General features: G+C 39.8%; 1 protein-coding gene across 4 annotated transcripts in view; it reads left to right on the forward strand.

The window, feature by feature from the left end:
• The window catches only part of MAP4K3 (mitogen-activated protein kinase kinase kinase kinase 3), a 193,825-nt gene that overhangs the window by 128,335 nt on the left and 51,032 nt on the right, over positions 1 to 14,458 (forward strand). For all 4 annotated transcript variants that reach the window (XM_019942766.3, XM_019942767.3, XM_019942768.3 and 1 more), the window contains one exon: positions 3,683 to 3,761. In XM_019942766.3, the coding sequence (XP_019798325.1) occupies positions 3,683 to 3,761 (79 nt within the window). The remainder of the gene's footprint in view (positions 1 to 3,682; positions 3,762 to 14,458) is intronic.

The following is a 14,458-nucleotide window of genomic DNA, read 5'->3' on the forward strand; positions in this document are numbered from 1 at the left end:
TTTGAAAACAAAAAACTTAAGAATTGTAAAGTATTATTGGCTTTATACTAGGGAGAAATTGGGTTTTGTTGTTTTGCTTTATAAATTCTTCTATAATTTAATATACAGGTGTTCCTTCATTTGCATGGTAGTAAAGGACTGTACAAATGACCAAGTAAGGTGAAATCCTGCAAAGCGATCTTTTTTTTTTTGAAAGGATCCAACAGCATTTTTTTGCATGTAAATTTATTTATTTATTTATTTATGGCTGCATTGGGTCTTTGTTGCTGAGCGGGGCTTTCTCTAGTTGCGGTGAGCAGGGGCTACTCTTCTTTACAGTGCACGGGCTTCTCATTGCGGTGGCTTCTCTTGTGGTGGAGCACGGGCTCTAGGCGCGAGGGCTTCAGTAGTTGTGGCATGTGGTCTCAATAGTTGTGACTCTCGGGCTCTAGAGCGCAGGCTCAGTAGCTGTGGTGCACGGGCTTAGTTGCTCCGCAGCATGTGGGATCTTCCCGGACCAGGGCTCGAACCCGTGTCCCCTGCATTGGCAGGCGGACTCTCAACCACTGCGCCACCAGGGACGTCCCCTGCAAAGCAATCTTAATACTCAAGGAGAAAAATTATAATTGTTTTGTGACCTTAAAAAATTTGTGTTAGAAGATTAAAAACTCTCTTGTCAGTTTTAAATGTATAGGGGAATGAAAAAATAGTAAAACTAAAATTTTATTTAGTACATTGTAAAGTATTAGAACCTGTGAGAATTGTTTCTTTTCTTTGTTTAAAAAAAAAAAACCACTTCCATGGATTGTTTCATTATCAAGTAGTCTGTTTATTGAGTAGATTGCATAGTGTTTGCCTTCTTCTTGTCATATAACTTTATGACACAGAACAAGTATCTTCTTTATGCTTTGGTGAATGTCAGATTCCTTTCTAAGTTCAGATCAGCTTCCAGTATTTTATCCTTTGAACTTTCAATGCATGAAATAATCTCAGTATTCCTGTGATGTGAAATTTTTTGCTAGCGCCCCTTCTTTTGGGGCACCTTCATCCTTTTTATCAGAACGTTTTTCTTCACTTATGTCAGGTTCAGCCTCACTAAGTTACCCTGGCTGTGTGTCCACAGTCTCTTGAACAGTGGCAGCGTCAGCATTCTCACAGTCAGCTATTTTCTCCTGTAACTTCATTTATGTTTGATTCAAACTTCATTTCCAACATTATCCAGAGTTATCACTTTCTGTTTCTTTGCAGCAGTTTTATCTTTGTTGGCTAATTTCTTCTTTCAGTTACCAATTTTTGTAAAAATGTCACATGAGTATATTATCACTGAGAGACAAGGAGACAACACAACTACACACTTGGCTGTCTGTGCATGAACTGAATAACAGATACTCAGTGACCAGTCACAGACAGACTTTGAAAGTAGTGACGTGATGAGTTACGGATCATGATGTGCATCTTTTATTCACATAGTGATCTGTGGACTGACAAGCAGGCAGTGAAGTTTGTGTTTTATGCAATTATAATTAATATACTGAATGTTGATAAGATTAATATACTGAATAATATACAATTGTTATATAATATTATACAACTAATAAACTAGTGACTGAAATTTGAACCATGTTATAGAGGACTAGTGTAATTTAATTATATTCTACTAACTGAAATTTGTGCATATCAAGACTACAGGACGAGGACCTCCTGTACTCTTTCAGTGCACTAGATGCTGCATTGTTGTCCCTTACTTCATCCTGTTTACTTGTTGTGCTGAATTATAAAGTCCTTTAAAATGTGTTTAAAGAGGAGAAATAATAAACCAAATATAGAAGCAACCTGTGGAATAAAGATTCTTCTGAAATTTTCTCATATAGCAGAGAAAGAAATTTCTCCTTATCAAGACTATGTTATTAGTATTATAATTGTTGGATAGGGAGGAGGGTAACTTTTCTTCCCACCATAGTTTAAGATCATACTTTCCCCAGAGAAATCTATAGTAATTTATACATACAGAATACTACAATATATGTTATACATAATAGGTAGTATCTGAGTCTTATTATTTGCAAATGATTTGTAATTATAATTGCTGAGTACTGTGTTGTCACTCAGAATTTGAATGTGTCTAACTAGCATTTCGGTACTTGCTGTGATACTATATAATACTGTGTGGAAATTGAATTCTCTTGAAAATATTGAGCATGTGTACTAGTTCTACTTTAGTCTTTAGTTGTTTTAGTTTAGTATACATTATTCACAGTGGAAGAAAGTTGACTTTTCATGTAGGGTTCCCATGTAGTTTCTATTTGAGAAGTACTACACATTGAAGTAATTGTGATTAATAGCATTGTCTTCTCCTGTATGTTAACCCATGTACTAGGTACAGCATTATAAGATTTAATAATTTTATAATTGCACTGTTGAAGCTGGGAAAGTAAAACTGTTCTCATAGAAAGCATAGATTTCATCCAAGTTCACTGATAACAGCAGTATGTGTGACTAATCTAACATGACACCTATTTTTGCTTGTTTGTTTTTGCTCCAAATATTGTGATCAAAAGTCCAGGGTTTTTCTTGTTCTGTGGCTAACTAGCTGAATGTCCTCATCTATAAAATGAAGACTGATACTTGTTTCACAAGTTTATTTTGAGGACAGAACGAGCTAAGGTACATGAAAGCACTTCGTAAACTACAAATCACTGTGTACATGTAAAGTTTAAATACTTAATTTTTAAAATTATTTTTGCTACTGTTTTACTACATTGGTGTTTTAATATTTGGGTCTTAGATTCATATATTTTTATTTCCTGAGAGGTGCCTACACTGAGAATAGTTATCTCGGGTCCTGTTTTTTATTTGCCTTATAGAGTCTTAAGAATTTGAGCTCAAATGTTTATGAATTACATTTTCCAAAAGATATGTGTAAGAGTGTATCTCCTTCAAAGGTAGTAAAACTTCAAAGATAGTGTTTCACACACAGAAGAAAAAACCTATTTGGTACATGAAATAGATGCTGGCATCACCTCTTAAAGTGACGCCTTAGAGTGTATAGAATGGAGTTGCAGAAGCTTTTCAAATAGGGCCTTTTTTACTCCATAAGGTTGGAGGAATGTCCATGAATTAATAGTAAGAAGAACTCATCCCCACTTCGCCTACCCCCCAGGATATTTCTCTCTGAAAGTGACAGTACACATAGAGAGATTTTAATAAAATGAAAGGAAAGAAAATAGAGTGCTGCTTCTACAAGAAAAAGCATTAAGGTGGGGAAAATGTTGTGTTTACTAGGTAAGAAGACCATAAATCATTAATGCCTTTAGCATTATTTCATTTCATTTATCTCATCCTTCTTGATATAAGAAGTTGAGGCAGATTTTTTTTCAATTACAATTTTCTCCTCTGCAACAGGGAAAGCTAGCTGCAGCTTTTGAACAGCTATTGTGTTGTTGAAATATTCAATTTTGAATATTTATTTCTATTCAACTCATAGAACATTTATTGGGAACCTGCTGTGGATAACGTATATCCCTAATCTTAAGCTCCCAGTTTGAGGAGTAAGAAGCTTTCAGTTTCTGGTTGCCATTTTTTAAACAAATATTAGCAAAGTTGTATTTTGTTCCCATTTTTATATGAAGAGAAGTATTTCTTTCATATTTGGGTAATTCTGTGGACCAGACTGTGGCTTGTCATTGATTTTGTTCTTTCCTAGCCTCTTGTTGCTGTCCCACATAGAATTCACTCAACAAGTAGAAATGTGAGAGAAGAAAAAACACGCTCGGAGATAAACTGTAAGTGTATCCTGTACACAGTTTATAATTTAACAATAAAAAATAAGATTTCAAGTTTTAATTTAGTTGCCGTTATTTTTGCTTCATTTTCTTCCAAGTAGTTTTTCTTATTAGATGCTTTGAAAGGTAGAGTTTAATTAAGGCAGTAAGAATTTCATTTTCCTTACTCCTGAGGACTTTCTGGTGGTGTCTGGGGGCGTGTATTTATGTTGTTTGGGAAGAGGAATAAAATTCCTAGAATAGGCAGGATAGAAGTAATCAAGGCAGTGCTCCCTAAACTTCCATGTGGATAGAACTTGCCTAGAGAGCTTACTAAAATGCGGTTTCTGATTCAGTAGATCTGGGGTGAGACCTGAGGTTCTTTACTTCTAACAAGCTCCCAGGTTAGATAGAAGCTGATGGTCCAGGAGAGCCAGGAGAGGGAGAGGTCTGCACATGTAAAAGCTAAGTAAGGTTAAGTAGGGACAGGCACTATCACCATTTAATAGAAAACAAAAAGAAATGCAGAGATGAATAGATCTGCCTGTGGGATGGAGTCGTACGCCTGGTTAACAGCAAGCCCTAGATCTCTCGGCTTCCAGCCCAGCGATCTTTCGCAAACACGGCTCCACTTCAGAAACCACGTCAGCACGCCTGTGTGGCTTTCACACTGCAAGTCCTTTGTGAACCTTCCTTTGGAATTTTGGCTGGACCGTACGCTGTGTTAAGTTCTTGGCAGAGTTTGTTGCTGAAGCTACCTGGAAATGCTCTTAAAAGAAGGAAATTCTTGAAAGAAAGCACCATCTAATTTACAAAAAGCCCATGACTGGGATTTGTACTTTGCCTACAGTTAGTTGTGTGACCATATAAACTTAACCTTTAAAGCTCCCTCTGAAGCCATGTGATTTAAATTTGCTAATTTTTCCCCAAAAGTATTTTTCTGAAAATGACAACCTTAGCATGTGAGCATTTCCCATTATTTTATTTTTTTTTTTTGCGGTACGCGGGCCTCTCACTGTTTTGGCCTCTCCCGTTGCGGAGCACAGGCTCTGGACGCGCAGGCCCAGCGGCCATGGCTCACGGGCCCAGCCGCTCCGCGGCATGCGGGATCCTCCCAGACCGGGGTACGAACCCGTGTCCCCTGCATCGGCAGGCGGACTCTCAACCACTGCGCCACCAGGGAAGCCCTCCCATTATTTTTTAATGTACAAAAAGTAATTACAATACATCTTTGTCATTTCTTTTTTTTTTTTTTTTTTTTTTTTTTTTTTTTTTTTAATGTTTTTAATTTTTTTTTTTTTTTTTTTTTTTTAACATCTTTATTGGAGTATAATTGCTTTACAATGGTATGTTAGTTTCAGCTTCACAACAAAATGAATCAGTTATATATATACATATATTCCCATATCTCTTCCCGCTTGCGTCTCCCTCCCTCCCACCCTCCCTATCCCACCCCTCCAGGCGGTCACAAAGCACCGAGCTGATCTCCCTGTGCTATGCGGCTGCTTCCCACTAGCTATCTACCTTACGTTTGGTAGTGTATATATGTCCATGCCTCTTTATCGCTTTGTCACCGTTTACACTTCCCCCTCCCCATAGCCTCAAGTCCATTCTCTAGTAAGTCTGTGTCTTTATTCCTGTTTCACCCCTAGGTTTTTCATGACATTTTTTTTTTTTTTAAATTCCATATATATGTGTTAGCATACGGTATTTGTCTCTCTCTTTCTGACTTACTTCACTCTGTATGACAGACTCTAGGTCTATCCACCTCATTACAAATAGCTCAATTTCGTCTCTTTTTATGGCTGAGTAATATTCCATTGTATATATGTGCCACATCTTCTTTATCCATTCATCCGATGATGGACACTTAGGTTGTTTCCATCTCTGGGCTATTGTAAATAGAGCTGCAATGAACATTTTGGTACATGACTCTTTTTGAATTATGGTTTGCCTCAGGGTATATGCCCAGTAGTGGGATTGCTGGGTCATATGGTAGTTCTATTTGTAGCTTTTTAAGGAACCTCCATACTGTTCTCCACAGTGGCTGTATCAATTTACATTCCCACCAACAGTGTAAGAGGGTTCCCTTTTCTCCACACCCTCTCCAGCATTTATTGTTTCTAGATTTTTTGATGATGGCCATTCTGACTGGTGTGAGATGATATCTCATTGTAGTTTTGATTTGCATTTCTCTCATGATTAGTGATGTTGAGCATTCTTTCATGTGTTTGTTGGCACTCTGTATATCTTCTTTGGAGAAATGTCTATTTAGGTCTTCTGCCCATTTTTGGATTGGGTTGTTTGTTTTTTTGTTATTAAGCTGCATGAGCTGCTTATAAATTTTGGAGATCAATCCTTTGTCAGTTGCTTCATTTGCAAATATTTTCTCCCATTCTGAGGGTTGTCTTTTGGTCTTCTTTATGGTTTCCTTTGCTGCGCAAAAGCTTTTAAGTTTCATTAGGTCCCATTTGTTTACTCTTGTTTTTATTTCCATTACTCTAGGAGGTGGGTCAGAAAGAATCTTGCTGTGATTTATGTCATAGAGTGTTCTGCCTATGTTTTCCTCTAAGAGTTTGATAGTTTCTGGCCTTACATTTAGGTCTTTAATCCATTTTGAGCTTATTTTTGTGTATGGTGTTAGGGAGTGATCTAACTTCATACTTTTACATGTAGCTGTCCAGTTTTCCCAGCACCACTTATTGAATAGGCTGTCCTTTCTCCACGGTACATTTCTGCCTCCTTTGTCAAAGATAAGTTGACCATATGTGCGTGGGTTTATCTCTGGGCTTTCTATCCTGTTCCATTGATCTATCTTTCTGTTTTTGTGCCAGTACCATACCGTTTTGATAACTGTAGCTTTGTAGTATAGTCTGAAGTCTGGGAGCCTGATTCCTCCAGTTCCTTCTTTCGTTCTCAAGATTGCTTTGGCTATTCGGGGTCTTTTGTGTTTCCATACAAATTGCAAAATTTTTTGTTCTAGTTCTGTGAAAAATGCCAGTGGTAGTTTGATAGGGATTGCATTGAATCTATAGATTGCTTTCGGTAGTAGAGTCATTTTCACAATGTTGATTCTTCCAATCCAAGAACATGGTATATGTCTCCATCTATTTGTATCATCTTTAATTTCTTTCATCAGTGTCTTATAATTTTCTGCATACAGATCTTTTGTCTCCTTAGGTAGGTTTATTCCTAGATATTTTATTCTTTTTGTTGCAATGGTAAATGGGAGTGTTTTCTTGATTTCACTTTCAGATTTTTCGTCATTAGTATATAGGAATGCCAGAGATTTCTGTGCATTAATTTTGTATCCTGCCACTTTACCAAATTCATTGATTAGCTCTAGTAGTTTTCTGGTAGCATCTTTAGGGTTCTCTATGTATAGGATCATGTCATCTGCAAACAGTGACAGCTTTACTTCTTCTTTTCCGATTTGGATTCCTTTTATTTCCTTTTCTTCTCTGATTGCTGTGGCTAAAACTTCCAAAACTATGTTGAATAAGAGTGGTGAGAGTGGGCAACCTTGTCTTGTTCCTGATCTTAGTGGAAATGCTTTCAGTTTTTCACCATTGAGGATGATGTTTGCTGTGGGCTTGTCATATATGGCCTTTATTATGTTGAGGAAAGTTCCCTCTATGCCTACTTTCTGCAGGGTTTTTATCATAAATGGGTGTTGAATTTTGTCAAAAGCTTTCTCTGCATCTATTGAGATGATCATATGGTTTTTCTCCTTCAGTTTGTTAATATGGTTTATCACATTGATAGATTTGCGTATATTGAAGAATCCTTGCATTCCTGGAATAAACCCCACTTGATCATGGTGTATGATCCTTTTAATGTGCTGTTGGATTCTGTTTGCTAGTATTTTGTTGAGGATTTTTGCATCTATGTTCATCAGTGATATTGGCCTGTAGTTTTCTTTCTTTGTGACATCCTTGTCTGGTTTTGGTATCAAGGTGATGGTGGCCTCGTAGAAGGAGTTTGGGAGTGTTCCTCCCTCTGCTATATTTTGGAAGAGTTTGAGAAGGATAGGTGTTAGCTCTTCTCTAAATGTTTGATAGAATTCGCCTGTGAAGCCATCTGGTCCTGGGCTTTTCTTTGTTGGAAGATTTTTAATCACAGTTTCAATTTCAGTGCTTGTGATTGGTCTGTTCATATTTTCTATTTCTTCCTGATTCAGTCGTGGCAGGTTGTGCATTTCTAAGAATTTGTCCATTTCTTCCAGATTGTCCATTTTATTGGCATAGAGTTGCTTGTAGTAATCTCTCATGATCTCTTTTATTTCTGCAGTGTCAGTTGTTACCTCTCCTTTTTCATTTCTAATTCTATTGATTTGAGTCTTCTCCCTTTTTTTCTTAATGAGTCTGGCTAGTGGTTTATCTATTTTGTTTATCTTCTCAAAGAACCAGCTTTTAGTTTTATTGATCTTTGCTATTGTTTCCTTCATTTCTTTTTCATTTATTTCTGATCTGATTTTTATGATTTCTTTCCTTCTGCTAGCTTTGGGGTTTTTTTGTTCTTCTTTCTCTAATTGCTTGAGGTGCAAGGTTAGGTTGTTTATTCGAGATGTTTCCTGCTTCTTAAGGTGGGCTTGTATTGCTATAAACTTCCCCCTTAGAACTGCTTTTGCTGCATCCCACAGGTTTTGGGTCGTTGTGTCTCCATTGTCATTTGTTTCTAGGTATTTTTTGATTTCCTCTTTGATTTCTTCAGTGATCACTTCATTATTAAGTAGTGTATTGTTTAGCCTCCATGTGTTTGTATTTTTTACAGATCTTTTCCTGTAATTGATATCTAGTCTCATGGCGTTGTGGTCAGAAAAGATACTTGATACAATTTCAATTTTCTTAAATTTACCAAGGCTTGATTTGTGACCCAAGATATGATCTATCCTGGAGAATGTTCCATGAGCACTTGAGAAAAATGTGTATTCTGTTGTTTTTGGATGGAATGTCCTATAAATATCAATTAACTCCATCTCGTTTAATGTATCATTTAAAGCTTGTGTTTCCTTATTTATTTTCATTTTGGATGATCTGTCCATTGGTGAAAGTGGGGTGTTAAAGTCCCCTACTATGAATGTGTTACTGTCGATTTCCCCTTTTATGGTTGTCAGTATTTGCCTTATGTATTGAGGTGCACCTATGTTGGGTGCATAAATATTTACAATTGTTATATCTTCCTCTTGGATCGATCCCTTGATCATTATGTAGTGTCCTTCTTTGTCTCTTCTAATAGTCTTTGTTTTAAAGTCTATTTTGTCTGATATGAGAATTGCTACTCCAGCTTTCTTTTGGTTTCCATTTGCATGAAATACCTTTTTCCATCCCCTTACTTTCAGTCTGTATGTGTCTCTAGGTCTGAAGTGGGTCTCTTGTAGACAGCAAATATATGGGTCTTGTTTTTGTATCCATTCAGCCAATCTGTGTCTTTTGGTGGGAGCATTTAGTCCATTTACATTTAAGGTAATTATTGATATGTGTGTTCCTATTCCCATTTTCTTAATTGTTTTGGGTTCGTTATTGTAGGTCCTTTCCTTCTTTTGTGTTTCTTGCCTAGAGAAGTTCCTTTAGCAGTTGTTGTAGAGCTGGTTTGGTGGTGCTGAACTCTCTCAGCTTTTGCTTGTCTGTAAAGGTTTTAATTTCTCCATCAAATCTGAATGAGATCCTTGCTGGGTAGAGTAATCTTGGTTGCAGGTTTTTCTCCTTCAACACTTTCAATATGTCCTGCCACTCCCTTCTGGCTTGCAGAGTTTCTGCTGAAAGATCAGCTGTTAACCTTATGGGGATTCCCTTGTGTGTTATTTGTTGTTTTTCCCTTGCTGCTTTTAATATGTTTTCTTTGTATTTAATTTTTGACAATTTGATTAATATGTGTCTTGGCGTATTTCTCCTTGGATTTATCCTGTATGGGACTCTCTGTGCTTCCTGGACTTGATTAACGATTTCTTTTCCCATATTAGGGAAGTTTTCAACTCTAATCTCTTCAAATATTTTCTCAGTCCCTTTCTTTTTCTCTTCTTCTTCTGGAACCCCTATAATTCGAATGTTGGTGCGTTTAATGTTGTCCCAGAGGTCTCTGAGGCTGTCCTCAGTTCTTTTCATTCTTTTTTCTTTATTCTGCTCTGCAGTAGTTATTTCCACTATTTTATCTTCCAGGTCACTTATCCGTTCTTCTGCCTCAGTTATTCTGCTATTGATCCCATCTAGAGTACTTTTAATTTCATTTATTGTGTTGTTCATCGTTGCTTGCTTCATCTTTAGTTCTTCTAGGTCCTTGTTAACTGATTCTTGCAATTTGTCCATTCTATTGTCCATTCTATCTCCAAGATTTCGGATCAACCTTACTATCATTATTCTGAATTCTTTTTCAGGTAGACTGCCTATTTCCTCTTCATTTGTTAGGTCTGGTGGGTTTTTATCTTGCTCCTTCATCTGCTGTGTGTTTTTCTGTCTTTTCATTTTGCTTATCTTACTGTGTTTGGGGTCTCCTTTTTTGCAGGCTGAAGGTTCGTAGTTCCTGTTGTTTTTGGTGTCTGTCCCCAGTGGCTAAGGTTGGTTCAGTGGGTTGTGTAGGCTTCCTGGTGGAGGGTACTAGTGCCTGTGTTCTGGTGGATGAGGCTGGATCTTGTCTTTCTGGTGGGCAGGTCCACGTCTGGTGGTGTGTTTTGGGGTGTCTGTAGACTTACTATGATTTTGGGCAGCCTCTCTGCTAATGGGTGGGGTTGTGTTCCTGTCTTGCTAGTTGTTTGGCATAGGATGTCCAGCACTGTAGCTTGCTGGTCGTTGAGTGAAGCTGGGTGCTGGCGTTGAGATGGAGATCTCTCGGAGATTTTTGCTGTTTGATATTATGTGCAGCTGGGAGGCCTCTTGTGGACCAGTGTCCTGAAGTTGGCTCTCCCACCTCAGAGGCACAGCACTGAGTCCTGGCTGCAGCACCAAGAGCCTTTCATCCACAGGGCTCCTTAATTTGGGATGATTCGTTGTCTATTCAGGTATTCCACAGATGCAGGGTATATCAAGTTGATTGTGGAGCTTTAATCCGCTGCTTCTGAGGCTGCTGGGAGAGATTTCCCTTTCTCTTCTTTGTTCTGACAGTTCCCAGGTGCTCAGCTTTGGATTTGGCCCCGCCTGTGCGTGTAGGTCGCCGGAGGGCGTCTGTTATTTGCTCAGACAGGACGAGGTTAAAGGAGCCGCTGATTCGGAGGCTCTGGCTCACCCAGGCCGGGGGGTAGGGAGGGTCACGGAGTGCGGGGCGGGCCTGCAGCGGCAGAGGCTGGCGTGACGCTGCAGCCTGAGGCGCGCCGTGCGCTCTCCCGGGGAGCCGTCCCTGGATCCCGGGACCCTGGCAGTGGCGGGCTGCACAGGCTCCCCGGAAGGGCGTGTGGCCAGTGACCTGTGTTCGCACACAGGCCTCCTGGCGGCGGCAGCAGCGGCCTTAGCGTCCCATGTCCGTCTCTGGGCTCTGCACTCTTAGCCGCGGCTCGCGCCCGTCCCTGGAGCTCTCTCAAGCAGCGTTCTTAATCCCCTCTCCTCGTGCACCAGGAAACAAAGAGGGACGTAAAAGTCTCTTGCCTCTTCGGCAGGTCCAGACCCCTCCCTGGACTCTCTCCCGGCCAGCCGCGGCGCACCAACGCCCTGCAGGCTGTGTTCACGCCGCCAACCTCAGTCCTCTCCCGGCGCTCCGACAAAAGCCGGAGCCTCAGCTCCCAGTCCCGCCCGCCCCGGCGGGCGAGCAGACAAGCCTCTCGGCTGGTGAGTGCCGGTCGGCCCGATCCTCTGCGCTGGAATCTGTCCGCTTTGCCCTCCGCACCCCTGTTGCTGTGCTCTCCTCCGCGGCTCCCAAGCTCCCCCACTCCGCCTCCCGAAGTCTCCACCCGCGAAGGGGCTTCCTAGTGTGTGGACACTTTTCCTCCTTCACAGCTCTCTCCCGCTGGTGCAGGACCCGTCCCTATCCTTTTGTCTCTGTTTAGTTTTTTCTTTTGCCCTAACCAGGTACGTGGGGGGGTTCCTTGCCTTTTGGGAGGTCTGAGGTCTTCTGCCAGCGTTCAGTAGGTGTTTTGTAGGAGTTGCTCCACGCGTAGATGTATTTCTGGTGTATCTGTGGAGAGGAAGGTGATCTCCGCGTCTTACTCTTCTGCCATCTTCCCGGAAGTCTCTGTCATTTCTTTAATAATACAAAAGGTGATTAGAGCTGCCTTTGCAGTTAGAAAACCTTATGTGTTCAGTACTACTGAAAATCTAAAGTACTTTCTATCTTGTTATCCAATTCTGTTTTTAAATTGTATTGTCAGGCCCTTTACTGCAAAGTGCAGTTTCCTGTTAGTCATTCTTTACTAGTTTATATCAGTGATTCTCAGCTCCTAACTGCACATGTGTGTACATGCTATTTGAAACTATAGATGCCTTCACCCTAGTTTTTCTGAGACTCTGATATGCCCTCCTTTTGATGGACATCTTCTCTTCTCCTGTGTTTGCCAGTAAGAAAGGTGTTGTATCCCTCTAGTATGTTGAGGTAGCAACAGGATTAAAACCACCACTTCTTACAATTTGTGGGTTTGATGTTTGAGGCTTTAAAATCTTATGCAGTGTTGTAGTATCTGCTTTCTTAGGATGTTTTATGATTTTATGTGAGATGTGATATATAGAATAATCAGTCATGCCATTGACGATAAAGGCAGGCTTTAGAGAAAATAATTTATTTTAGTATTTGTATACATTTGTTGCTCTTGATAATGTTTTATGTTTACAATTACATGGTATCTCTCCATGCAACCAGGGTTTTCTCTTTATTAAACTAAATGGTGTTTGGGCAACATATATGTAAAAATCGGCTCACTTGCAGAAAGTCTGTTGCTCTTTCCCTTTTAGGAAGTCCCCTCTGCCTTCAGTTAAATATGATAAGCAGAGACTTGCTTTAAGAAGAAATAATTCTGGGGCTCTTCCTGTCTGCCATAGTAGGATCAGTTTTGACCCCTAATGGCTAGTGATGGGTCGGCAAGTGATCATGTCGGAGCTATTTCAAAGAAGCTAAGAAGGAGTTTTCATCTGGATAGTAAAATATAAATTTATGGTGTGTCGCTTGACATACGTTCAAGGAGATGGTAGCAGAAACAGAGATCAAGACCAGTAGACAATTACAGATAAGTAGGAATTTTCGACATTATTAAGAACATCATAAATAGCACTGTAGCCTGGGATGATTGCCCAGCAGTTATTTGAACAGTATTGCAATGTCTTGTGGCAGAAACTTATCATAACTTTAGGGAATTTAGATAGAACAGAAGAGTGATACCAGTGTAAGGCATGAAGAATGAATCTCTGTAGGGACTTCGCTGTATGGGCTCCTGTCTCTGGAAAAGTGTTCCCACAGAGTACAGGGGTATTGAATACCTACTACAGTTGGGGTTCTGTCCTTGCTATGAAAATTAGTCTAGGGACTTCCCTGGTGGCACAGTAGTTAAGAATCCACCTGCCAATGCAGGGGACAGGGGTTCAAGCCCTGGTCCGGGAAGATCCCACGTGCCACAGAGCAACTAAACCCATGCGCCACAACTACTGAGCCTGTGCTCTAGAGCCCGCAAGCCACAACTACTGAGCCTGCATGCCCCAACTACTGAAGCCCACAAGCCTAGAGCCCGTGCTCCACAAGAGAAGCTGCCACAATGAGAAGCCCATGCACTGCAATGAAGAGTAGACCCTGCTCGCCGCAACTAGAGAAAGCCCGCGTGCAGCAACGAAGACTCAACACAGCCAAAAAATAATAATAATAAAAATGAAAGTCTAAGACAGCATCCCTGCACCCCTGTACTTAGTGATTATGCAGTCTGGTGGAAACAGGCATGTTCACATGTGATGATAACACAAGGCAGATAATGCATGAAACTGTCCTCATGTAATTTTATTACAGATTTAATTTTGCCATTTGATGACAAGTTTAGGTGAGAGTTGTTCAATAGGGCCTCTGTCAACGTGATATATGTATATATATGTGTGTGTGTGTGTGTGTGTATATATATAATATGTTTTAATACCTTAATAAAATCTATTTTGTAATCTTTGATATGTGATCATATGTGCACAGGTTTGAGGAACCCATTATTGAACAGCCTACTTATCTCTAAGGGCCAGAATTTGATATCTAGTGCGTAACAGCTATAAAGCATATACATACTTCTTCACGCACCTGGAGATCTCTTAGGGCTGTGTCTCTCAACCTTTTTTACGTGTGCCTCCTACTGCTAAATATTCAAATCTCATGATCTCCTTTATTTGGCATTAACATTCACAGTAAACCATACATACTAAGCTAAAATCAAAACAGTTATAAAACGATTGTGCTTTGAAATCTCACTCGCTTCCCTGCCTCGATTGAGAACTGCTGTTTTGGCTGAGCTCTTACTAGTTGAGCGGTGATATTATTTGTGACTGTCTGTTTTTCTTCTTTTTAATGTTTTATATTTGTGCCTCTGCTTTTATCTCAGTGGTCTTGAATGCTGTACCCAGGTTATAAAAGTAGATAATGACAATGATAATGAGATACAGAAATTAAAGGTAAAGGTAGTGAAACATTCATTAAATTAGAATAGCAGGGGGAAGGGTGAATGTAGTACAGTCAATTTATGTTGGCTCTAGTATTTAGTTTATACTTTAGCTGCAGAAGTGTAGTTATTGTTGTATAACAAATTACCCCAAAATTTAGCAGCTTAAAACAATAAA

This window comes from Tursiops truncatus, chromosome 14 (genome assembly GCF_011762595.2).
Source record: "Tursiops truncatus isolate mTurTru1 chromosome 14, mTurTru1.mat.Y, whole genome shotgun sequence".
Lineage (NCBI taxonomy): Eukaryota > Metazoa > Chordata > Mammalia > Artiodactyla > Delphinidae > Tursiops > Tursiops truncatus.